General features: G+C 44.3%; 1 protein-coding gene across 1 annotated transcript in view; it reads left to right on the top strand.

Moving 5' to 3' along the window:
• The window catches only part of LOC126106834 (uncharacterized), an 85502-nt gene that overhangs the window by 44886 nt on the left and 15941 nt on the right, over positions 1-24675 (top strand). The window contains exons 6-7 of the mRNA XM_049913232.1: positions 8403-8523; positions 21584-21654. Of these exons, the coding sequence (XP_049769189.1) occupies positions 8403-8523; positions 21584-21654 (192 nt within the window). The remainder of the gene's footprint in view (positions 1-8402; positions 8524-21583; positions 21655-24675) is intronic.

The following is a 24675-nucleotide window of genomic DNA, read 5'->3' as shown; positions in this document are numbered from 1 at the left end:
ATGGCGATTGCATCTTTCAACATGATCTAGCACCTGTTCATAATGCACGTCCTGTGGAGAAGTGGTTACACGACAGTAAGATCCCTGTAATGGACTGGCCTGCACAGGGTCCTGATCTGAATCCTATAGAATACCTTTGGGATGTTTTGGAACGCCGACTTCGTACCAGGCTTCACCGACCGACATCGATACCTCTCCTCAGTGCAGTCATTCCCCAAGAAACCTTCCAGCACCTTACCGAAAGTATGGCGGCAAGAGTAGAAGCTGTCATCAAGGCTAAGAGTGGGCCAACACCATAATGAATTCCAGCATTACCGATGGAGGACCTCACGAACTTTTAAGTCATTTTCAGCCAGGTGTCCGGATACTTTTGATCACACTGTGTTGATGTAGTGGATGACTGGAAAAGAGTGATGAAAGAAGCTATACCATCTCGTTATGAGATGAAAGAGTTTGGGTTTGGGAACGCCTGGAAGACGTCACCCACCATCACGTGTAGAGCCACCAATGAAGTGCTGAAGAGGTGGTGGTACGATATGGAAGTTTTTTTCTGTTTTTTTTTCGTGTTGTTCCCTTATTGCGCGTGATAAACGTTATATGCTGAGGAATACGAACACATATTACAGCTGTGTGTATTGAATATAGTAGAGAAACAGTTCGAAGATAGTGATCGTTTGTATCAGCATAAGAATGCAGCCTGTCTTAAAGCAGCATGTGCGAGGCAATGATTTGTTGATAATAACATCCCTGAAATGAGCTGGGATGCCCAGTATCCCAATCTGAACCCAATGGAGCCCTCTGGTATGGGTCAGGATCTGTGATCTCGGCTCTTGAACTGGCTGCCATTCCTGTCCTGACATTCAGACATCTCACTGAATTTTTCTGAGGCAGAGATGAAGCCGTCAAGGTGAAAGGTGGACACACGCATATTAATGTCCCCTAATACGGTGTCCGAATACATTTGTTCAGTTTTTGCATACTCTTGTTGTGCACTATTTCACATGCAATGGTAAGGAGAGGTGGGCTACTGACTGGTGCACTAACTGTCATTGTAGGAAAGTTGGACAAGAGCAGAAATAACGAACTAACACCTACAGGGTGTTTCAAAAATGACCGGTATATTTGAAACGGCAATAAAAACTAAACGAGCAGCGATAGAAATACACCGTTTGTTGCAATATGCTTGGGACAACAGTACATTTTCAGGCGGACAAACTTTCGAAATTACAGTAGTTACAATTTTCAACAACAGATGGCGCTGCAAGTGATGTGAAAGATATAGAAGACAACGCAGTCTGTGGGTGCGCCATTCTGTACGTCGTCTTTCTGCTGTAAGCGTGTGCTGTTCACAACGTGCAAGTGTGCTGTAGACAACATGGTTTATTCCTTAGAACAGAGGATTTTTCTGGTGTTGGAATTCCACCGCCTAGAACACAGTGATGTTGCAACAAGACGAAGTTTTCAACGGAGGTTTCATGTAACCAAAGGACCGAAAAGCGATACAATAAAGGATCTGTTTGAAAAATTTCAACGGACTGGGAACGTGACGGATGAACGTGCTGGAAAGGTAGGGCGACCGCGTACGGCAACCACAGAGGGCAACGCGCAGCTAGTGCAGCAGGTGATCCGACAGCGGCCTCAGGTTTCCGTTCGCCGTGTTGCAGCTGCGGTCCAAATGACGCCAACGTCCACGTATCGTCTCGTGCGCCAGAGTTTACACCTCTATCCATACAAAATTCAAACGCGGCAACCCCTCAGCGCCGCTACCATTGCTGCACGAGAGACATTCGCTAACGATATAGTGCACAGGATTGATGATGGCGATATGCATGTGGGCAGCATTTGGTTTACTGACGAAGCTTATTTTTACCTGGACGGCTTCGTCAATAAACAGAACTGGCGCATATGGGGAACCGAAAAGCCCCATGTTGCAGTCCCATCGTCCCTGCATCCTCAAAAAGTACTGGTCTGGGCCGCCATTTCTTCCAAAGGAATCATTGGCCCATTTTTCAGATCCGAAACGATTACTGCATCACGCTATCTGGACATTCTTCGTGAATTTGTGGCGGTACAAACTGCCTTAGACGACACTGCGAACACCTCGTGGTTTATGCAAGATGGTGCCCGGCCACATCGCACGGCCGACGTCTTTAATTTCCTGAATGAATATTTCGATGATCGTGTGATTGCTTTGGGCTATCCGGAACATACAGGAGGCGGCGTGGATTGGCCTCCCTATTCGCCAGACATGAACCCCTGTGACTTCTTTCTGTGGGGACACTTGAAAGACCAGGTGTACCGCCAGAATCCAGAAACAATTGAACAGCTGAAGCAGTACATCTCATCTGCATGTGAAGCCATTCCGCCAGACACGTTGTCAAAGGTTTCGGGCAATTTCATTCAGAGACTACGCCATATTATTGCTACGCATGGTGGATATGTGGAAAATATCGTACTATAGAGTTTCCCAGACCGCAGCGCCATCTGTTGTTGAAAATTGTAACTACTGTAATTTCTAAAGTTTGTCTGCCTGAAAATGTACTGTTGTCCCAAGCATATTGCAACAAACGGTGGGTCTAGCGGTTCTGGCGCTGCAGTCCGGAACCGCGGGACTGCTACGGTCGCAGGTTCGAATCCTGCCTCGGGCATGGGTGTGTGTGATGTCCTTAGGTTAGTTAGGTTTAAGTAGTTCTAAGTTCTAGGGGACTTATGACCTAAGATGTTGAGTCCCATAGTGCTCAGAGCCATTTTTGAACAAACGGTGTATTTCTATCGCTGCTCGTTTAGTTTTTATTGCCGTTTCAAATATACCGGTCATTTTTGAAACACCCTGTAAATACAGTAGACAGAAGTATTATTTAACTTACAGCTCTCTTCAAGCAGAGCGAAGAAAATTTACAAAAGAACAAACAGCAATAAAGACTAGCTGTTACAAGAAGCAGAAGGGCATTGTGCAATGTGAGGATGCCACTACTAATGGATTAATGCAAGTGCGAACTGTCAAAGGCTGACTCAGACTGAAGACTGTGAGTCTGGGGCATGTGGCTGTAACTGGTCCTCCTGTATCGGGGCAGCAGAGGGCGCTTGTGGTCAGAACAGCTGCAGGCGTGGCCCAGTGGGCGCGGATCATTGGATCCGCCAAGTCCCCACACGACCACTACTGGCGTCTGTCGGAAAGGTGCGTTTCCATTGCCAATCGTGAGACGCCGGTGGGGGTGGTACCGATCAACTCTGTCGGTCACTGTACAGTGCATGGCCAAGCTTACAACATACCAAATTGTTAGGCAGGAGGTCCACAAAAACAATTTCGGACTATTTCTCGGCCGTTTCATTCTCAAATAGATACTGGGAAAATTGACCACCTAAACCTTTCTGTCCAGCCTCTATTTCTCTTCTTTCATTACGATGGGTATTTCAGATTTAGCATGTGGTATGGCATCCACATTACACAAGAAAATACGAGAAGTGTAAATGTGTAGTAAAAACCGAGGAAAACCTTACGTTTTCGTCATTTGTCTTCGTAATAACATAATGCCAGATTTTGCATTGGACTACTTTCTCTCCGAAACGTATACATTTATCGTCTGGGAATTAATGTTGCGTGCAGAGGTATGCGCCGGCCGGTGTGGCCGTGCGGTTAAAGGCGCTTCAGTCTGGAACCGCGTGACCGCTACGGTCGCAGGTTCGAGTCCTGCCTCGGGCATGGATGTGTGTGATGTCCTTAGGTTAGTTAGCTTTAATTGGTTCTAAGTTCTAGGCGACATGACCTCAGAGGTTGGGTCGCATAGTGCTCATAGCCATTTGAACCATTTTTGCAGAGGTATGCCTGCGCACCACTCTGTACGAGGTAGATGTATCTAAATTGATGCAATCGACAAGTAAGGAGTAGTACAGGTCATGTTTTAGGTATGGAAAATTCAATTATCGGCCGCTTTTGGTGCCTTGCATTTGACCTAGGACCTTAAAATTTAGCATGAACCGAGGTATGGCAGTCACATTACACGAGCAAGTGCGAGAAGTGTTAATGTGTAGAAAAAACCGAATAAAAACTTACATTTTCGTCATTTATTTTCGTAATGACTTCATGCCAGATCGTTACATTGGGCGGCTTCTCTCGGAAACGTTTACGTTTATCTCTGGTAAATAATGTCCCGTGGAGAGATATGCGTGCGCACAACTCTGTACAAAGCAGAAGCATCTAAATTGATGCAATCGACAAGTAAGGAGTAGTACAGGTCATGGTTTAGTTATGCAAAATTCAATTATTCGCCCCTTGTGGTGCCTTGCATTTGATCTAGGATCTTAAGATTTAACATGAACCGAGGTATGGCATCAACATCACACGAGAAAGTGTGAGAAGTGTAAATGTGTGGTAAAAACCGAAGAAAACCTTACGTTTTCGTCATTTGTCTTCGTAATAACGTAATGCCAGCTTGTCACATTGGACGCCTTTCTCTCGGAAACGTTTACATTTATCGTCCGGGAATTAATGTCGCGTGCAGAGGTATGCGTGCGCACAACTCTGTACGAAGTAGATGTATCTAAATTGATGCAATCGACAAGTAAGGAGTAGTACAGGTCATGTTTTAGTTATGGAAAATTCAATTATTGGCCGCTTTTGGTGCCTTGCATTTGATCTAGGATCTTAAGATTAAGCATGAACCGTGGTATGGCCGTCACATTATACGAGAATGTGCGAGAAGAAAGAAAAGATACGGCAGATGGCAGAAGTATAGAGGATATAAAAAGAAATGTGGCTACAGCACTTCTTGAGAAGAGATCTTTGCTTACACTGAGCAAAAATTTAAATGTTAGGAAGATTTTGCCGAAGGTATTTGTAGCACTGCACAGAGATGGAACGTGGACGGCAAACAGTACAGACAAGAAGAGAGTAGAAGCTTATGAAATGTGGAGGTACACAAGAATACCAAGGATGACATGGGTGTGTTGGGTGACTAATGAAGTAGAACTGAAGCGAACTGGGGAGAAAAGAAATTTTTGCAGCAAATGCATAAATGCTTTGTGAGATGTTGCGGTCGTTTTTAATGCACTCAGAAACTGATATTAGTCTTGACCACTTTAATTATTAATTTCATACTGCCTTTCACGTTTCGGCGTGACGCCATTCTCAAAGGCTGTAATATCTGTAAAACATTCGTATGTATAACAAAACTGAATTTGTCAAACATGGATACATAGCATCTGTTCTACATTAGTTGATGACATGAAACAGTTCAGACAAGAATAGAATTGTAGATTATGAAATTTGGGGGTAAAGAAGAATTCCAAAGAAGACACGGGTATATTGGGTAACTAATAAGGAAGTACTGAAGCGAGTTGGGGAGGAAATAAATTTATGCAGCATATAAGCGTTACTTGGTATTATCAAGTAATGCAGACTACAAACTTTTCATTCTTTTACTCGAGTTGTGCCACAAATTTCTTTCACTAAAAATCTGACGTCCGTCTTGACTATAGTACTTACTAATTTTATACTGCATTTCGCGTTTCGGCCTTACACCATTCTGAAAGGTTCAAAATATCTGCAACACATTCTTAGGTAAAACGAAACCGAATCTGTCAAGCAGGTATCAGGTCTACATTACTTGATGATATCAGATTTGTGAAACATGGATACAAAGTGTCTGGTCTACATTTCATGATGTCATTAGCATCCAAGCCGGCCGCTGTGACCGAGCGGTTCTAGGTGCTTCAGTCCGGAAACGCGCTGCTGCTACAGTCGCAGGGCATGGATGTGTGTGATGTCTTTAGTTTAGTTAGGTTCAAGTAGTCTAAGTCCAAGGGACTGATGACCTCAGATGTTTTAAGTCCCATAGTGCTTAGAGCCATTTGAACCATTAGCATCCAAAATATGGATACAAAGGGGCCGTTCTATGTAATGACAACAGTATGCAAAACATGGATACAAAGTATCTGTTCTACATAATGACATCAGTGTGTAAAAGATGGATACAAAGTATCTGGTCTACATTGCATGATGTCATGAGTATCCGAAATATGGATACAAAGTATCTGGTCTATATTATTTGACAACATTTGTATCCAAAACATGAATACAAAGTATCCGGTCTGTATTGCATGATTTCATTAGCATCCAAAACGTGAATACGAAGTATCCGTTTTACACTGCATGATGACATCAGTATCCAAAACACGGATACAAAGCATCTGGTCTACACTGCATGATGATATTAATATCCAAACCATGGATACCAAGTATCTGGTCTACAGGGTTATTACAAATGATTGAAGCGATTTCACAGCTCTACAATAACTTTATTATTTGAGATATTTTCACAATGCTTTGCACACACATACAAAAACTCAAAAAGTTATTTTAGGCATTCACAAATGTTCGATATGTGCCCCTTTAGTGATTCGGCAGACATCAAGCCGATAATCAAGTTCCTCCCACACTCGGCGCAGCATGTCCCCATCAATGAGTTCGAAAGCATCGTTGATGCGAGCTCGCAGTTCTGGCACGTTTCTTGGTAGAGGAGGTTTATACACTGAATCTTTCACATAACCCCACAGAAAGAAATCGCATGGGGTTAAGTCGGGAGAGCGTGGAGGCCATGACATGAATTGCTGATCATGATCTCCACCACGACCGATCCATCGTTTTTCCAATCTCCTGTTTAAGAAATGCTTCTGCTTTAGCCTTTTCCGTAAGATTTTCCAAATTGTCGGCTGTGGTATGTTTAGCTCCCTGCTTGCTTTATTCGTCGGCTTCCGCGGGCTACGCGTGAAATTTGCCCGTACGCCTTCAACCGTTTCTTCGCTCACTGCAGGCCGACCCGTTGATTTCCCCTTACAGAGGCATCCAGAAGCTTTAAACTGCGCATACCACCGCCGAATGGAGTTAGCAGTTGGTGGATCTCTGTTGAACTTCGTCCTGAAGTGTCGTTGCACTGTTATGACTGACTGATGTGAGTGCATTTCAAGCACGACATACGCTTTCTCGGCTCCTGTCGCCATTTTGTCTCACTGCGCTCTCGAGCGCTCTGGCGGCAGAAACCTGAAGTGCGGCTTCAGCCGAACAAAACTTTATGAGTTTTTCTACGTATCTGTAGTGTGTCGTGATCATATGTCAATGAATGGAGCTACAGTGAATTTATGAAATCGCTTCAATCATTTGTAATAGCCCTGTACATCACTTGATGACATTCGCATCCAAAGCATGGATATAAAGTTTCTGTTCGATGTAATGACATCAGTATCCTAAACATGGATGTAAAGTCTACTGTGCAGGGATGAGACCCCCCAAGAGGGATCATTGCCGACAAAATTTTATTAAGTAAATTTTCAATGCACAATGTTCGGCGTAGCCGGCTTAGGCATACTGTGGTGGAAGGTGCTGGCCGGAAGACCATGGTCGGCACATTCCTGCCACGTGCTCCTCGGTTAGACTCAAGTCCCACGGGTTGGTTGCGCTGACGGGGGTACGCTACTAGCAAGGCGCGTTGGCGGAATCAACCCTCCAATCAGAGACTAATCGTGAGATCACGTGGGGACGCGGCCGGGAGCGGCGAGGGCGGCTTGGAAACAGCTCCGCGCTCTCTTAGCTTCTGACCTCGGCCCCGAGTAGTCGCTCCTCTAGCCTCTGCCTCACTGATGGACAGACGGCAACCCCTCTTGGGGCTGCTCAGCCCTATGTAGGCACCCCTGTACCATCATTACCAGAATAAATTGGGTCCATTCCACTCAATTAATTGTCATTTTACAACGCCCTCCGCTCCTGACTTCTATCCTGACGAACACTACATTACTTAATGCCATCAGGTAATGGGAGCAGATGTTTTGTATCCATGTTTTGGATACCGATGTCATCATGCAATGTAGATCCGATATTTTGTGTTCACGTTTGTTCAAATTCAGATTCTTTTTACCTGATAATGTGTTGCAAATATATGAGCATTTGAGAATGGAGTAAGGCTAAAACGCGTAAGGCAGTGCAAAATTAATAAATAAAGTGGTCAAGACTAATATCAGTTTTTGAGTGAAAGAAATTCGTGGCATAACCAGATTAAAAGACGCCGTCAGATGATCAGTTTCGTCCTGAAGGACTAAGAAAGCATCAGTTTAATACTCTAAAAAAGTAAGTTTGTGCGTGTCTGGTGCGCATGGGTGCGTGGGAAGGGGGGAGGGGGACCGGGTGTAGGCTGTAGTAGTTTCGCAGAGACGACGAGTCTTACAGAGGACAGACTAGAGTGCACAGTGATTCGGTCCACCAGTGTTAGCAGTAAACATCGAAATAACCACAAAGCTTTCTTTTTCAGACCATTATGCTTTTGAATATAAGCCCACAGGCGTCCCCAAGTTACGCAGCTGGCGCAAAAGCATTTCTGAGGATTTTATTCTGACGCACAGTTTTCTTGCAGCGGGCGGCAGCAGGTCGTACCGGCCGCGCAACCCTTGGGGACGTCGCGGCTGGAGGTTTGGAGGTTTCTGGGGATTCCCGTCTTACCACCGACAACATCTTGAAACGAGATCGTACCTGAGGTAAGTAGCGAGAGAGTGCGGCAGTGGTTCAGAACGCTATGGTTTTGGCGCTGTAAGAGCTCTAGCCAAAATTTGTGAGACCTGAGTTTCTCCAGGCGTGTACAATGTTCAAATGTCTTACGGGAATGCAAGCGGGTGACGTCGTCGACAACTGCCGATATTTCAACAGGAGCCCAACCTGCCATTTTCAGGGCAAAATTCCAGGAAGTAAACGCCGTGCAAGGGAATTTAAAACGTCCGTTTTCAGAGTAACTCCGGTTCATCTCCTTTCCCAAGGTGGCTTCCATCAACTCCCCCCTCCCGGATGATGCCCTCTCTCCCTCCATTTATCCCTACTATCAACTCTGATCCTCACACCCCCTCCTTTCCTCTGTCCTTTTCCTGGGCTCCCTCTCCCCTCTCCTTCCATCCTCTTTTTTCCCCCACCTACCCTCTCTCTGCCCCCCTTCTCACCCCCGAGTCCTTTTGCATTTCCCTCCTCTGCCTTTTCCCATTCCCTTTCGCGTCTGCCCTGCCCCTCCCCCCCCCCCCCCAACCCTTATGAATCCTCTCCCTCCTTTGGTTCCCCCGCTTTCGTTTTTCCTCTCCTCGCTCCTTGTTTCCCCCCTCCCCATCTGTCCAAGTCCTCCCCCCCCCATCTGCCCTTGGCTATGGTGTGTCATCTTTGTGCCGACATTTCAGTGCAGTGTTTACAGTGAGTATTCAGTGTTGTGTGTCTTGTCCGAAGTGTTGCGAACACACATCATACTGTCGCTGGGTGTGATTTTTTATATCTCTTGCGAACACAAACCAGACTGTCGCCATGTTTTTTTAATTGTCTGTCTACTATGTTACCTGTCTGCTTGCTGTGTATTTTATTAGCTTTGCCAACCCTTTGTTTATGTTTTAACTTTCCCTAATTTTCCGCCGTTTTACAATTTAAGCCGCCGTTTTATCACCTGCTTTTATTGTTTCTTATCTACCTCTTACGTTTTAAAAAGTCTGTAGGCTGCAGAGCAGCGTAATAAGCTGCTGCCAGCCCGCCCCCTTCGTGGTGAATCGAAATTCAATAAAGGAAAAAAAAAACTAACTCCAGAAATATGACACACACAAACACGCTATATACACTAGCCCCATCACCAACGAAAGGTGATCGATGTCAGAAGTTATCGATTGTTATTTTTTGTTGTTGTCTTCAGTCCTGGTTTGATGCAGCTCTTCATGCTACTCTATCCTGTGCAAGCTTCTTCATCTCCCCGTACTTACTGCAACCTACATCCTTCTGAATCTGCTTATTGTATTCATCTCTTGGTCTCCCTCTACGATTTTTACCCTCCACGCTGCCCTCAAATGCTAAATTTGTGATCCCTTGATGCCTCAGAACATGTCCTACCAACCGGTCCCTTCTTCTTGTCAAGTTGTGCCACAAACTCCTCTTCTCCCCAATTGTACTCAATACCTCCTCATTAGTTATGTGATCTACCCATCTAATCTTCAGCATTCTTCTGTAGCGCCACATTTCAAAAGCTTCTATTCTCTTCTTGTCCAAACTATTTATCGTCCATGTTTCACTTCCATACATGGCTACGCTCCATACAAATACTTTCACAAACGACTTCCTGACACTTAAATCAATACTTGATGTTAACAAATTTCTCTTCTTCAGAAACGCTTTCCTTGCCGTTGCCAGTCTACATTTTATGTCCTCTCTACTTCGACCATCATGAGTTATTTTGCTCCCCAAATAGCAAAACTCCTTTACTACTTTAAGTGTCTCATTTCCTAATCTAGTTCCCTCAGCATCACCCGACGTAATTCGACTACATTCCATAATCCTCGTTTTGCTTTTGTTGATGTTCATCTTATATCCTCCTTTCAAGACACTGTCCATTCCGTTCAACTGCTCTTCCAAGTCCTTTGCTGTCTCTGACAGAATTACAATGTCATCGGCTTTCCGTTGCGTACAACTTTCGTGGGTTCCATAGTTTCCCAAGAGTACTTTTCCCAGCTAACACAAAGTTCGAATTATGTTGTCTGAATCATTTTCACTTCACCCGACAATAAACGTCTCTGATCACTTCGACACACGTAATGTATTTTAAACGTGCTTGCAGAGTCTTTAAATAATCTCCTTAACGAATTTCGCAGTCGCGTACCACTTTTTCATCGACTAGCCCGAAGTTATCGATAACCAAATTAATAACCAACGGGTGAAGTAGCGTAAATTCTAGAATGAGATTTTTACTCTGCAGCGGACCTGTGTGCCGGACCGAGACTCAATTTCGGGACCTTTGCCTTTCGCGGGCAAGTGCTCTACCATCTGAGCTACCCAAGCACGACTCACGCCCCGTAAAGTTTGGAAGGTAGGAGACGAGGTACTGGCAGAAGTAAAGCTGTGAGGACGGGGCTTGAGTCGTGCTAGGGTAGCTCAGATGGTAGAGCACTTGCCCGCGAAAGGCAAAGGTCCCGAGTTCGAGTCTCGGTCCGGCACACAGTTTTAACCTGCCAGGAAGTAGCATAAATTCAGTAGCTTTCTTTTCTGACAAAGGAGAGAGCAGGAGTCTATGCACAAGTCAGACTAAAATCATCATTTCTATTTATAAGATTACTTGCCAGTTCGATTTCAACAGTATCCTTAATAACACCATCCCAATAGCTGGAAGTGCATGCCAGAAACTCTGTATTGTTACTCGTATGTTCCATAGGATGATCGGTGCCAAGACAATGTACTGCAATAGCGGATTTGCTCAAGAACAAGAAGTGCAATATACAGCAGCTGGGAAGACAAGTGGTTACAGCATTCGACTGCCGAGCGGGCGAGCCGTGCTGAAAATTACGTCATGCCACTTTTTTTCCGTTCGGTCATTGAAATGTTTGTTCTCTTTCTGTAGTCTTGGCAGTTGTCATACCATACAATGTGAATCTTCAAGTTTTGGCGGCGCAAAAACTGTTCCATTAAGTTTCGGGTGTGCAGCCGCAAGAATTCTCCTTCTTCTTTTATGGAAGACTTCGAGGAGCAGGCGCTTGAATCTGCTGACCTGAAACCCACGGTATTCCGGAGCTACGTTGATGACACCTTTGTTCAAAAATGGTTCAAATGGCTCTGAGCACTATGGGACAACATCTGAGGTCATCAGTCCCCTAGAACTTAGAACTACTTAAAGCTAACCAAAAAATGGTTCAAATGGCTCTGAGCACTATGCGACTTAACTTCTGAGGTAATCAGTCGCCTAGAACTTTAGAAATAATTAAACCTAACTAACCTAAGGACATCACACACATCAACGCCCGAGGCAGGATTCGAACCCGCGACCGCAGCGGTCGCCCGGTTCCAGACTGTAGTGGCCAGAACCGCACGGCCACTCCGGCCGGCCAAAGCTAACCAACCTAAGGACATCACATACATCCATGCCCGAGGCAGGATTCGAACCTGCGGCCGTTGCGGTCGCGCGGTTCCAGACAGAAGGGCCTAGAACCGCTCGGACACATCGGCGGGCGATACCTTTGTAGTTTGGCCCAATGGTGAAGATAAACTTGCAAGACTTCTTAAGACATCTGAACTTCCTCCACGATCAAATAAAGTTCACAATGGAAATTGAAAAGGAGGGATGCCTTCCATTCTTGGATGTTCTGGTTCGACACAGAGAGGATGACACTTTAGGCATGAAGTGTATGGGAAGCCGACGCACACGGATTTCAATTTACGTGCAAATAGCTGCCACCATCCTGCCCAGACAATTGAGTGTTCGCTGAACTTTGACCCATAGAGCATATGTTATTTCTGACGAAATCTGTCTGTAAGATGAACTCTCACACTTACAAAGAGTGTTTGAAAACAATGGGTACTCTCCACAGCATATACAGAAGGCACTGAAAAAGAAACCGAAAGAGGCCACAAAGAAAGAAGAAAAAGACGAAGAAACCTTTAAATCGATGGCCTTCCTGCCATATGTGGGTAGCCTATCATCAAAAATAGGACGGATTCTCAGGAGACACAAAGTAAAAGTGATTTTCCGTCCTCCATCCAAGGCAGCTACACTCGTGGGCTCCGTCAAAGATGATCTGCTGCTCCGAAAATCTGGTGTTTTTTAAATTCCATGTCAATGTGGCCTTTCTTACATTGGACAAGCAACTCGTACTGTCCATGAAAGATGTACAGAACACCGGAGGTACACATGACTTTTACAACCTAACAACATTGTATTGACACTGGTCACAGTATATTGTACGACAACGTCGACATTCTGGCAACTACATCATCTTTTTGGGACTCGATAGTGAAGGAGGCAATTGAGATCCGCTTGACGTCGAATTTGATTAATAGAGATAGTGGTTTTAACCTTGATAAATCACGGAATCCGGCACTTGGTGTAATAAACTCACAGTGCAGCTCACAACGTTGTATCGACATGCCAACACAGATCGACTGCGGAGTCATAGATGCAACTCGCGCATTGTACACGTCTCTGCCGCCGACCAGCGTCCCTGGCGCATTTGCATCTGTGACCGCATGCGCAGTTGCTCGGTACACGAGTATAAAGGGACGCAGCGAGTTATGGAGCGGCTTTCCCCCATCTGCTCCTATTCCTCGAACATATCCGCATCCTCTACACCTCCCGCCGTCTTGAACCCCCTCACCCCCTGGTTGCTCCTCTCCTCTCCCATCCCCGCCCCCTGCCACGTCTTCACCGTTGTGTCCCCCCTACCCTCCATCTCTACACCCTACATCTCCTTTAGCAAGGTGGCTTCCATCAACTCCCCCTCCCGGACGATGCCCTCTCTCCCTCCATTTATCCTTCCTATCAACTCTGATCCTCACTCCCCCTCCTTTCCTCTGTCCTTTCCCTGGGCTCCATCTCCCCCCCCCCTTCCGTCCTGTTTTCTCCCCACTAAACCTCTCCCTACCTCCCTTCTCCCCCCCCCAAGTCCTTATGTATTCCCCTCCTCTGCCTACCCCACTCCCTGTCGCATCTGCCCCCCACCCCTCTTATGGGTCCTCATCCTCCATCAGCTCCTTTCCCGGTTCCCCCCTTCGCTTTTACTCTCCTTTCCCCCCTTTTTTGTTTTCCCATCTTCTGTCCAGTTTCCCCCCACCTGCTCTCGATTGTGGTACGTCACATTTGCCAACTTTTTAGTGCAGTGTTCCAGTGACTATTCAGTGTTGTTTGTCTTTCCCGTGTTGCGAACAGAAACCATGGTGTCGCTAGGTGTGAATTTTATGTCTTTTGCGAACAGAATCCAGACTGTCGCCGTGTTTTTTAATTGTCTTTCTATTGTTTACCCTGTCTGCTTCGTATGTATTTTATTAGCATCATCATCCCTCTGTTCTTTGTTTAAGTTCCACGATTTCTTTACACCATGTTACTCTTTAAGTCTCCGATTTTATCGCCTGTTTTTTATTATTTGTTCTCTTGACCTTTCTTACAAAAAGTCTGTAGGCTGAAGAGCGGCATACTAAGCTGCTGCCAGCCCGCCCCCTTCGGGGGGGGGGGGGGGGAATTGAAATTCAATAAAGGAAAAAAAAAAAAAAAAGGGGCGGCAGTCTTGCGGCTCACTCTGAAGACGGCTGAACGTTATACACCCGAAATATTAGAAGAAGAAGCAGAATTCTTGCGGCTGCCCGCCCGAAACTTAATAGAACATACTATACGTTGGTTATAGAATATGAGTCACGCAGTAAGAATACGTTACCGTCGCAAGTACATGAGATAAGTAGTGAGAGAAGGCGAGGTATTACATAGACATCTCACAGGAATGAAAATAGCGAACAAACGGTTTGAATTATGTTGCAACAAAGGACCTCAACAATCAAGATTTCCAAACTGGAACGCAACTTCAAAAGCGCCTAAATAATACACTACTGGCCATTAAAATTGCTACACCAAAAAGATGACGTGCTACAGACGCGAAATTTAACAGACAGGAAGAAGATGCTGTGATATGGAAATGATTAGCTTTTCAGAGCATTCACACAAGGCTGGCGCCGGCAGCGACACCTACAACGTGCTGACATGAGGAAAGTTTCCAACCGATTTCTCATACACAAACAGCAGTTGACCGGCGTTGCCTGGTGAAACGTTGTTGTGATGCCTCGTGTACGGAGGAGAAATGCGTATCATCACGTTTCCGACTTTGATAAAGGTCGCATTGTAGCCTATCGCGATTGCGGTTTATCGTATTGCGACATTGCTGCTCGCGTTGGTCGAGATCCAATGACTGTTAGCAGAATATGGAATCGCTGGGTTCAGGTGGGTAATACGGAACACCGTGCTGGATCCCACCGGCCTCGTATCACTAGCAGTCGAGATGACAGGCATCTCATCCGCATGGCTGTAACGGACCGTGCAGCCACGTCCCGATCCCTGAGTCAACAGATGGGGACGTTTGCAAGACAATAACCATCTGCACAAACAGTTCGACGACGTTTGCAGCAGCATGAACTATCAGGTCGGAGACCATGTCTGCGGTTACCCTTGACGTTGCATCACAGACAGGAACGGCTGCGGTGGTGCACTCAACGACGAACCTGGGTGCACGAATGGCAAAACGTCATTTTTTCGGATGAATCCAGGTTCTGTTTACAGCATCATGATGGTCGCAACCGTGTATGGCGACATCACGGTGAACGCACATTGGAAGCGCGTATTCGTCGTCGCCATACTGGCGTATCACCCGGCATGATGGTATGGGGTGCCATTGGTTACACGTCTCGGTCACCTCTTGTTCTCACTGACGGCACTTTGAACAGTGGACGTTACATTTCAGATGTCTTACGACCGGTGGTTCTACCCTTCATTCGATCCCTGTGAAATCCTACATTTCAATAGGATAATGCACGACCGCATGTTGCAGCTCCTGTACGGGCCTTTCTGGATACAAAAAATGTTCGACTGCTGCCCTGGTCAGCACATTCTCCAGATCTCTCACCAATTGAAAACGTCTGCTCAATGGTGGCCGAGCAACTGGCTCGTAGCAATACGCCAGTCACTACTCTTGATGAACTGTGGTATCGTGTTGAAGCTGCATGGGCAGCTGTACCTGTACACGCCATCCAAGCTGTGTTTGACTCAATGCCCAGGCGTATCACGGCCGTTATTACGGCCAGAGTTGGTTGTTCTGGGTACTGATTTCTCAGGATCTATGCACCCAAATTGCGTAAAAATGTAATCACATGTCAGTTCTAGTATAATATATTTGTTCAATGAATACCCGTTTATCATCTGCATTTCTTCTTAATGGCCAGTAGCGTATGTTTTGACAGAGCAAAGAGGGACTGTGAGGTTGTGAAACTGTTGCGTTCATTTCTTGCAGCTTATGTGACAAACTATTATGTTTTCATTACATCCTTTCATAGAGATCACATTCACATTCATTCGAACACCTGCATCGGGCAAGGAGAAATCACTCAATCGCCAGCGGTACAAAGCAGGTGCGTTGATAAAGAGATTCCTAGCATACGACACACCTACTGTCACTAATGCCGTGTATGACACACCAGACGTGGTTTCTGGTGTAGGAGTTGCTTGATTTGTCGCCCAAACGTTTGCGGCTCCCATTGGAAAGCCACTTTCTTTCGGCTGCTAACAGTGAAGTTGTGCAGAATGAACAGTTATTATGGGTCCCTACCTTACACTTAATAGTTGCAAACGGACGCTACACTACCACAGACACACAAATTTGAATAAACCGAACAGCGGAAAAAAACGAGGTACAAGGGAGGTTTGACCACGGCTCGCCCGCATGGCAGTCCAACACCGTAACCACTTTGCCATGACGCCCTTTTCCTTCCTACCTGATCTATACTGAACTTCTTGGAACGTTCACTATTTCTATTTTGCTTTTGTTTTTCACAGTCAAGTACACCATCTTCCTCTTTTCATGCTTGGTCTGTCTTCAGTTTTCGATAGGCTGTTAACTGGCCGCTCTTACCACCAAATCTGAGAAAGTGTGATGGGGATTTTCCTTTGTCAGTACACGTGTCCTCTACAGTATTGATACTCTGACTAATATATAACACGCTACAGCTGCAAGGACAACAGTAGACACCCGCCTTACGCACAACCGAGATCATCCTTTACGGGATCTAGAAGGACATGATCTTTGATGGTGGTCGCAAAACACACTTCACATCATATTTCCGCAAAATATGACCTGCACTGTTCGAAATGCTTCCTGCGTAAGACTAAAGAGCCGTAGACTTTGGTGTCTTGTTATTAAGGCTCGAAGTGTGAGATTAAATTGTTAATTTTTTATACAAGCACAGTTTAAAATCGAGAAGTATTTGTTCGCCCGATCTGCATACAAAATTAATGTAATCAGTTAAATGCACCCTCGGAGTGACATTGGTTGTGGACCTAGAATACGATTACATGATACAGTCTCCACAGACAATCCACTAACAAGTATCAGTACTTAAAATCGGTAAACAGCGAGCACCCATACTGTCGCTCCCACTCGTTTGTTTATAGGATGACAATTATTCAACTATATGAAATAAAAACCGTCATAACTTCTGAACAGTTCAAACTACATGTTTTGCCGCGGGGCATGATGGGAATTAGTATGCGCATGCACGGTTTGGTTTAGCGACGAAGCCCACTCTCGTTTGGATGAGTTCTTCAACAAGCAACACTGGCGCATTTGGGGGACTGAGAATCCGTATTTCGCGATCGAGAAGTGTCTTCACCCTCGACGCGTTTCTGTGTGGTGTGCACTGGTCAAACACGGAGTAATCGGTGCGATATTCCTTGATAGCACGATGACTACCGAACGTGAAGGTTTTTGAATATGATTTCATCCCCATTATCCCAAGTGATCCGGATTTCGACAAGACGTGGTTCATTCAAGACGGAGCTCGGCCCTATCGAAACACTAGAGTGTTTGATGTCCTGGATGAGCACTTTCTACATCTACATCTACATTTATACTCCGCAAACCACCCAACGGTGTGTGGCGGAGGGCACTTTACGTGCCACTGTCATTACCTCCCTTTCCTGTTCCAGTCGCGTATGGTTCGCGGGAAAAACGACTGTCTGAAAGCCTCCGTGCGCGCTCTAATCTCTCTAATTTTACACCCGTGGTCTCCTCGGGAGGTATAAGTAGGGGGAAGCAATATATTCGATACCTCATCCAGAAACGCACCCTCTCGAAACCTGGCGAGCAAGCTACACCGCGATGCAGAGCGAATCTCTTGCAGAGTCTGCCACTTGAGTTTGTTAAACATCTCCGTAACGCTGTCACGCTTACCAAATAACCCTGTGACGAAACGCGCCGCTCTTCTTTGGATCTTCTCTATCTCCTCCGTCAACCCGATCTGGTACGGAACCCACACTGATGAGCAATACTCAAGTATAGGTCGAACGAGTGTTTTGTAAGCCACCTCCTTTGTTGATGGACTAAATATTCTAAGGACTCTCCCAATGAATCTCAACCTGGTACCCACCTTACCAACAATTAATTTTATATGATCATTCCACTTCAAATCGTTCCGCACGCATACTCCCAGATATTTTACAGAAGTAACTGCTACCAGTGTTTGTTCCGCAATCATATAATCATACAATAAAGGATCCTTCTTTCTATGTATTCGCAATACATTACATTTGTCTATGTTAAGGGTCAGTTGCCACTCCCTGCACCAAGTGCCTATCCGCTGCAGATCTTCCTGCATTTCGCTACAATTTTCTAATGCTGCAACTTCTCTGTATATCACAGCATCATCCGCGAAAAGCCGCATGGAACATCCGACACTATCTACTAGGTCATTTATATATATTGTGAAAACCAATGGTCCCATAACACTCCCCTGTGGCACGCCAGAGGTTACTTTAACGTCTGTAGACGTCTCTCCATTGATAACAACATGCTGTGTTCTGTTTGCTAAAAACTCTTCAATCCAGCCACACAGCTGGTCTGATATTCCGTAGGCTCTTACTTTGTTTATCAGGCGACAGTGCGGAACTGTATTGAACGCCTTCCGGAAGTCAAGGAAAATAGCATCTACCTGGGAGCCAGTGTGTAATATTTTCTGGGTCTCATGAACAAATAAAGCGAGTTGGGTCTCACACGATCGCTGTTTCCGGAATCCATGTTGATTCCTACATAGTAGATTCTGGGTTTCCAAAAACGACATGATACTCGAGCAAAAAACATGTTCTAAAATTCTACAACAGATCGACGTCAGAGATATAGGTCTATAGTTTTGCGCATCTGCTCGACGACCCTTCTTGAAAGACTGGGACTACCTGTGCTCTTTTCCAATCATTTGGAACCTTCCGTTCCTCTAGAGACTTGCGGTACACGGCTGCTAGAAGGGGGACACCGTTCTGGCTCCGGGGTCTCCAGAGGTCACTGTAATGGGCCTCGATTGGCCCCCGTATTCTCCAGATCTGAATACACGCGACTTCTTTTTGTGTGGCTGTATCAAAGACTGGTGTACAGTAAACCCAAAACCATTACCGAGCCGAAAGTAGCCATTCAGGAGGTCATCGACAGCATCTACGTTCCGACAGTCAGCAGGTCCTGCAGAATTTCGCTATTCGTCTGCGCCTCGTCATCGCCAATTTATTTATTTTATTTATTTATTTATTTATTGTTCCGTGAGACCAAATTAAGGAGATGTCTCCATGGTCATGGAACGAGTCAATACATGGAATTATAACACGATATTAGAAACAGATAAAATGAAATATATAAAAAAAACATATTCAGATGACAAGTCGTAAGTTTAAATGAAGGCAATCAAGAATGTAACACTGGAATTTGCTTAATTTTTTAGCTCTTCCAGGAGCTCCTCGACAGAATAGAAGGAGTGAGCCATGATGAAACTCTTCAGTTTAGACTTAAAAGAGTTTGGGCTACTGCTAAGATTTTTGAGTTCTTGTGGTAGCTTATTGAAAATGGATGCAGCAGAATACTGCACTCCTTTCTGCACAAGAGTCAAGGAAGTGCATTCTACATGCAGATTTGATTTCTGGCTAGTATTAACTGAGTGAAAGCTGCTAACTCTTGGGAATAGGCTAATATTGCTAACAACAAACGACATTAAAGAAAATATATACTGTGAGGGCAATGTCAGAATTCCCAGATTTTTGAATAGGGGTCGACAAGAGGTTCTCGAACTTGCACCACATATAGCTCGAACAGCCCGTTTTTGAGCCAAAAATACCCTTTTTGAATCAGAAGAATTACCCCAAAAAATAATACCATACGACATAAGCGTATGAAAATATGCGAAGTAGACTACTTTTCGTGTTGAAGTGTCACTTATTTCAGATACTGTTCTAATGGTAAATAAAGCAGCATTTAGCTTCTGAACAAGATCCTGGACAAGGGCTTTCCACAACAGCTTACTATCTATCCGAACGCCTAGGAATTTGAACTGTTCCGTCTCGCTTACAATATGCCCATTCTGTCTGATCAAAATATCAGTTCTTGTTGAATTGTGAGTTAGAAACTGTAAAAACTGAGTCTTACTGTGATTTAGCATCAAATTATTTTCCACAAGCCAATGATGGCTGGTATATCTAACATGTAACCTAAATCAAAATATCTTTAGTGACATTTAAATGTTGAATTATTTCGCAACTAATTTACGTTTTTTTTCATATAGTTCTATAATTGTTCCCCTGTACATAACCCGAACTTGTCAGAAGATGATTTCCGTGGGGGATGCGGCGTTTACTGTCATAAATAGTAGCTGCCTAATTAACAATTAACGGACTCGAAGTTAACCGCAGTTAAAAAGTGCGTTAACATTTTGCAAAGTTAACTTAAAAATTAATCCGTTACTCGAAAAGTTAACTTAAGGGGAGGTTTACTATCTTTGGCCCGAAAAAACATGTTCTTTGAGAATTTTTTTTTTCTCGGGATGTGTTATAAATATCAATGTCAAATTTACTCAATATGTTTATTGATATTTCGTCTACAAACTGGAATTTTTTCGACCGAAAATGTCGAAGAGCAAAGGCGGAAGTGCCGTCGGAACGAAACAAAATTTCGATGTAGACCTCCACGCGCGGTACGTCACAGGTCAGCCGGCTCGTCTGAAATCAAAATTGTTGACGTTAGCGAAGTATATAAGATTCTTTAGGAGTTGTACCTCGGTTAAGCTATTTGGACCATAGGAAACAAAATGGCGGCCATTTGAAAAAAATAGGGTTTTTTTCATCGATTTGTCGACTTCGTCGGTCAAGTGAAAATATTTGTAGTTGATGGATCGGAATAAAAGTGATAAAACTCCTAGACAATTTAGTTAGCTTCGTCGGAAACAAAGAATCATGCCAATCGGTTCAGTAGATTTGAAGTTACCATACCGCGCGATAAAAAGAAAACATCATTTCGAGAAAACTTTGACTACATATAAATGCAATATTATACAACTTACGTTCAATTTGCTATTCCGGGTCCATGAACTAGTCCTTCCTCTTCCTCATAGAGGGGTTTTTGCTCGATCTGGTCCATCCTGCGCTGCTGCAGAGCCGCTCGTACGGCCGGTGACAAGCGCTTTTCGGCCGCTTGAATCCGGTGGTCGTCCGAATGCTTGGCGCACTGCATCGAATACAGTCCCAGGGTGACGTCCATCGTTGTCATGGTCTTCAAAATTGCTGAATACCCTTCGTTGAAGCTGCTCACTGCCAGGAAAGTCGCAATCTCCACAGTCTTCGCACCAGAATGCAAATGCTTGGTGGCTAATTTCCAAACACACGTGTTCAAACTTTCATTTGAATTTTGTGTGTTTCCTCCCAAGCACCGGTACAATAACTCGTCCTCCGCAAGAAAAAAACTGGTGAGTGAAAAAGGCCGATTTCAGGCTTGTGCATTTTTTTGTTCAACCGCGAATAACAAACATTTCCGTTCCGCATTAGGAAAAACCGTTTGGCGGTGGATTCTAAACACTTTTATCGATCCAAAAATGAAATTTAAAAGAAATCGTTTTTTTGAACCATTAGATAGTAAACCTCCCCTTAACAGTCTTGTGCACAGCTATGTTCTTAAGGAATGCTTTCATCGCAGCCGCCGTCCACTTTGTAAAGATTACAACTTCTAACAAACTGTGTATTGGACTGGTGCTGTGTTACAGGCCCTGTATTCGGGACTATAAGCCTTTCGACGCGGATAACGGCGTTCTGGACTTCGACCTGAGAGGACAGTGTAAGTACTTTATCAAAACTAGACATAGTTGTCTCACTGGGAATTCCGCGATCGTTCAATAAGTAAAATATGGAGTTTCAGTCTTCGATCGCTATTCTTTATTTTCAATTACCGGTTTCGGGCTAGCTGCCCATCTTCAGATCATATGTTGTAGTTACAGAGTAACTTGTCCGTACAGAACACACTGTTCACTGTCATAAGTGAACAGTGAACAGTGTGTTCTGTACGGACAAGTTACTCTGTAACTACAACATATGATCTGAAGATGGGCAGCTAGCCCGAAACCGGTAATTGAAAATAAAGAATAGCGATCGAAGACTGAAACTCCATATTTTATTTAGTGTAAGTACTGTTTGGAATTTGAATACCACTGAATAGCAGTTATCATTCGACAGTAGCTCGAAGCTAAGGACTTCAACTTACGAATGTGAAGACTTTTCTATCTTTGTATTCAGACCAAGATGATACTTAGCCCTTGTAAAATATGTATGTAGAACTGTAAACAGATCCTAGCCAAGGCTCGACATACGTTACGTACCTAGAATAATGGAGATGTAACCCTTGTGTGCAATTTCTGGCTAAGCCAGCTCACAAGGACTATTATAAATTTAAAAATTACAGGGTAACCACCAGCCCAAGCCCTTCCTAACAATTAACAAAAGACCGAACTGGAAATTATCAGTTTGATTAAATTAAGAATTTAATTAGAAGAACGGATTTTTTTAAAGAAACTAACAAGATAAACAGCGTTGTATGTCGTGTATCAATGAGCTTAATTAAATGTGATAATTTCTTAATTTTGAGACAGTACACCGTTTACTTTGATTTTTCCTCCCATTTTTGTTCATCACAAGCAAGCAGATTAACTAAAAAATCACGGAATAGAAAATTAATTTGAAAACTGGCAACAATGAGAAAGATAAAGGACGCAGTGTTTATCTTTGACGTAGCACATATATTTCATTGCTGAATTTGATGCACTTCCTATGAATACACATGACTGGCGCCTGGATAAAAAAGTTTAACGAAATAATTCGCAAAAAGATCGTATAATCGTGCAATTAAAAAGGAAAAACACACAAAAGGGAAGTGGAACACAATAATTCAATCATTCCATCTACATACCCACGACTGTCCGAAAGGAACAAAGCAACTTCCACACTTTTCATTTCAACCACCGTCATCGCCGATTTTTAACAAAATAATTATGCCACATTCCGAAACACGCTTCAGTTAAGCTTAAGTACTAAATATGCCATGAATTTAACATAGGGAAGTTCTAATTCGACCTACTTCCCATCAGCAGAAACCCTCTCTAGGAGCTACGAACTGTACTTACCATCCGCTAGCTGCAGAGTGTCCTTTCTCGACCGAGCTTCGCGTAACTACCGGTGCAACGGAAGCTACCAGAGGGGTGGGCTTTCGCCACCAACCTGACAGACAAACCAACCTCAGACTAAAAGGGGTGAACGTCTCTCTCCAGTTTCTGGGATCCTAAGTTGGCCATCCTGTGCTACCCTCCAAACGAGAAGCAAACATCACCTGCTCCTAGCAGACGACAACCAACTCAGCGTCCCCCACAAAAGAAACCCGAAACCACTCGTAAAAACACTCATTCAGACACATTCACGCACACACAGGGTGGAGTGAAGGGAAAAACGTAATAAATACAGGTCATGATTTCCTATGGAACACGAAAAAATCAAACATATTATCATTTAATAAGCCTTAGTTTGATTGCTCAGTCTTTCTGGGAGAGTTAGTAAATTACAACGCAATGAGGCGGTCAACAGATTAGGGTGCACAGAATCCAGTGAGACAAGCGTCTTACGAAACGACTCCACAGAGACGTTTCACCCTTGCTGCTGAGAGTTACAGTTGGACTTGGGATAGAACAGGGGCAGATACAGTCTCTCTTCCTCTGCATATAGTACCCATCAGTAAAAGAGCTGCACATAGTAACACTTCGTCTCAGAAGTCGAGGAACGAAGGATAGGGACTTTACTCCTGTAAACAAGACAAATGTACAGCATGCAGGGTGTCTCAGGAGGAGTGATCAATATTCCGGGATATAGCAGGACGTTCATTCGAATCACAAAAGGTCTAGAAAACACAGACTCTGAAGTGCATACGTTAAGAGCTGTAAGCACTTGTTCACGTTCGATACTGTGATACACATCTCTTCTACTAAACAAGTGCCGGGACCTCTTAAAATATCCATTTTAAAACCCATGTTCACTGCACATTTTTCCTTATTTTAACCGATACCACCTCCTTCAAAATATGGAATGAAAAGAGCTTGCACTAGAAGAGGTTCGTTTCACAGTATCGAAGATGTGTAAGTGTTCATAGCCTACGTAATCACTTCATAGTTTCTTACGTGTGCATTTTAGAGCCCATGCTTAATAGACTATTTTGCTTCGAATGAGCGTTCCTGTCATATCACTGAATACTGACCTTTCTTCCTGGGATATATATATATATATCGCCTGACATCACAGCAGCTGAGAAGAGTGCTCCACCTACCATCTTCTAAGGATGCCATGGGTCTGATGATATATGATATTGTAGCATACGTGGTGCGATCAAGACTGAATTCATCATCATCATCATTTAAGACTGATTATGCCTTTCAGCGTTCAGTCTGGAGCATAGCCCCCCTTATACAGTTCCTCCATGATCCCCTATTCAGTGCTAACATTGGTGCCTCTTCTGATGTTATACCTATTACTTCAAAATCATTCTTAACCGAATCCAGGTACCTTCTCCTCGGTCCGCCCCGACTCCTCCTACCCTCTACTGCTGAATCCATGAGTCTCTTGGGTAACCTTGCTTCTCCCATGCGTGTAACATGACCCCACCATCTAAGCCTGTTCGCCCTGACTGCTACATCTATAGAGTTCATTCCCAGTTTTTCTTTGATTTCCTCATTGTGGACACCCTCCTGCCATTGTTCCCATCTACTAGTACCTGCAATCATCCTAGCTACTTTCATATCCGTAACCTCAACCTTGTTGATAA

This window comes from Schistocerca cancellata, chromosome 10, assembly GCF_023864275.1.
Source record: "Schistocerca cancellata isolate TAMUIC-IGC-003103 chromosome 10, iqSchCanc2.1, whole genome shotgun sequence".
Taxonomy (NCBI): domain Eukaryota; kingdom Metazoa; phylum Arthropoda; class Insecta; order Orthoptera; family Acrididae; genus Schistocerca; species Schistocerca cancellata.
Note: the sequence above shows the minus strand (reverse complement) of the source record. Positions and strands in the feature narration are given on the sequence as shown.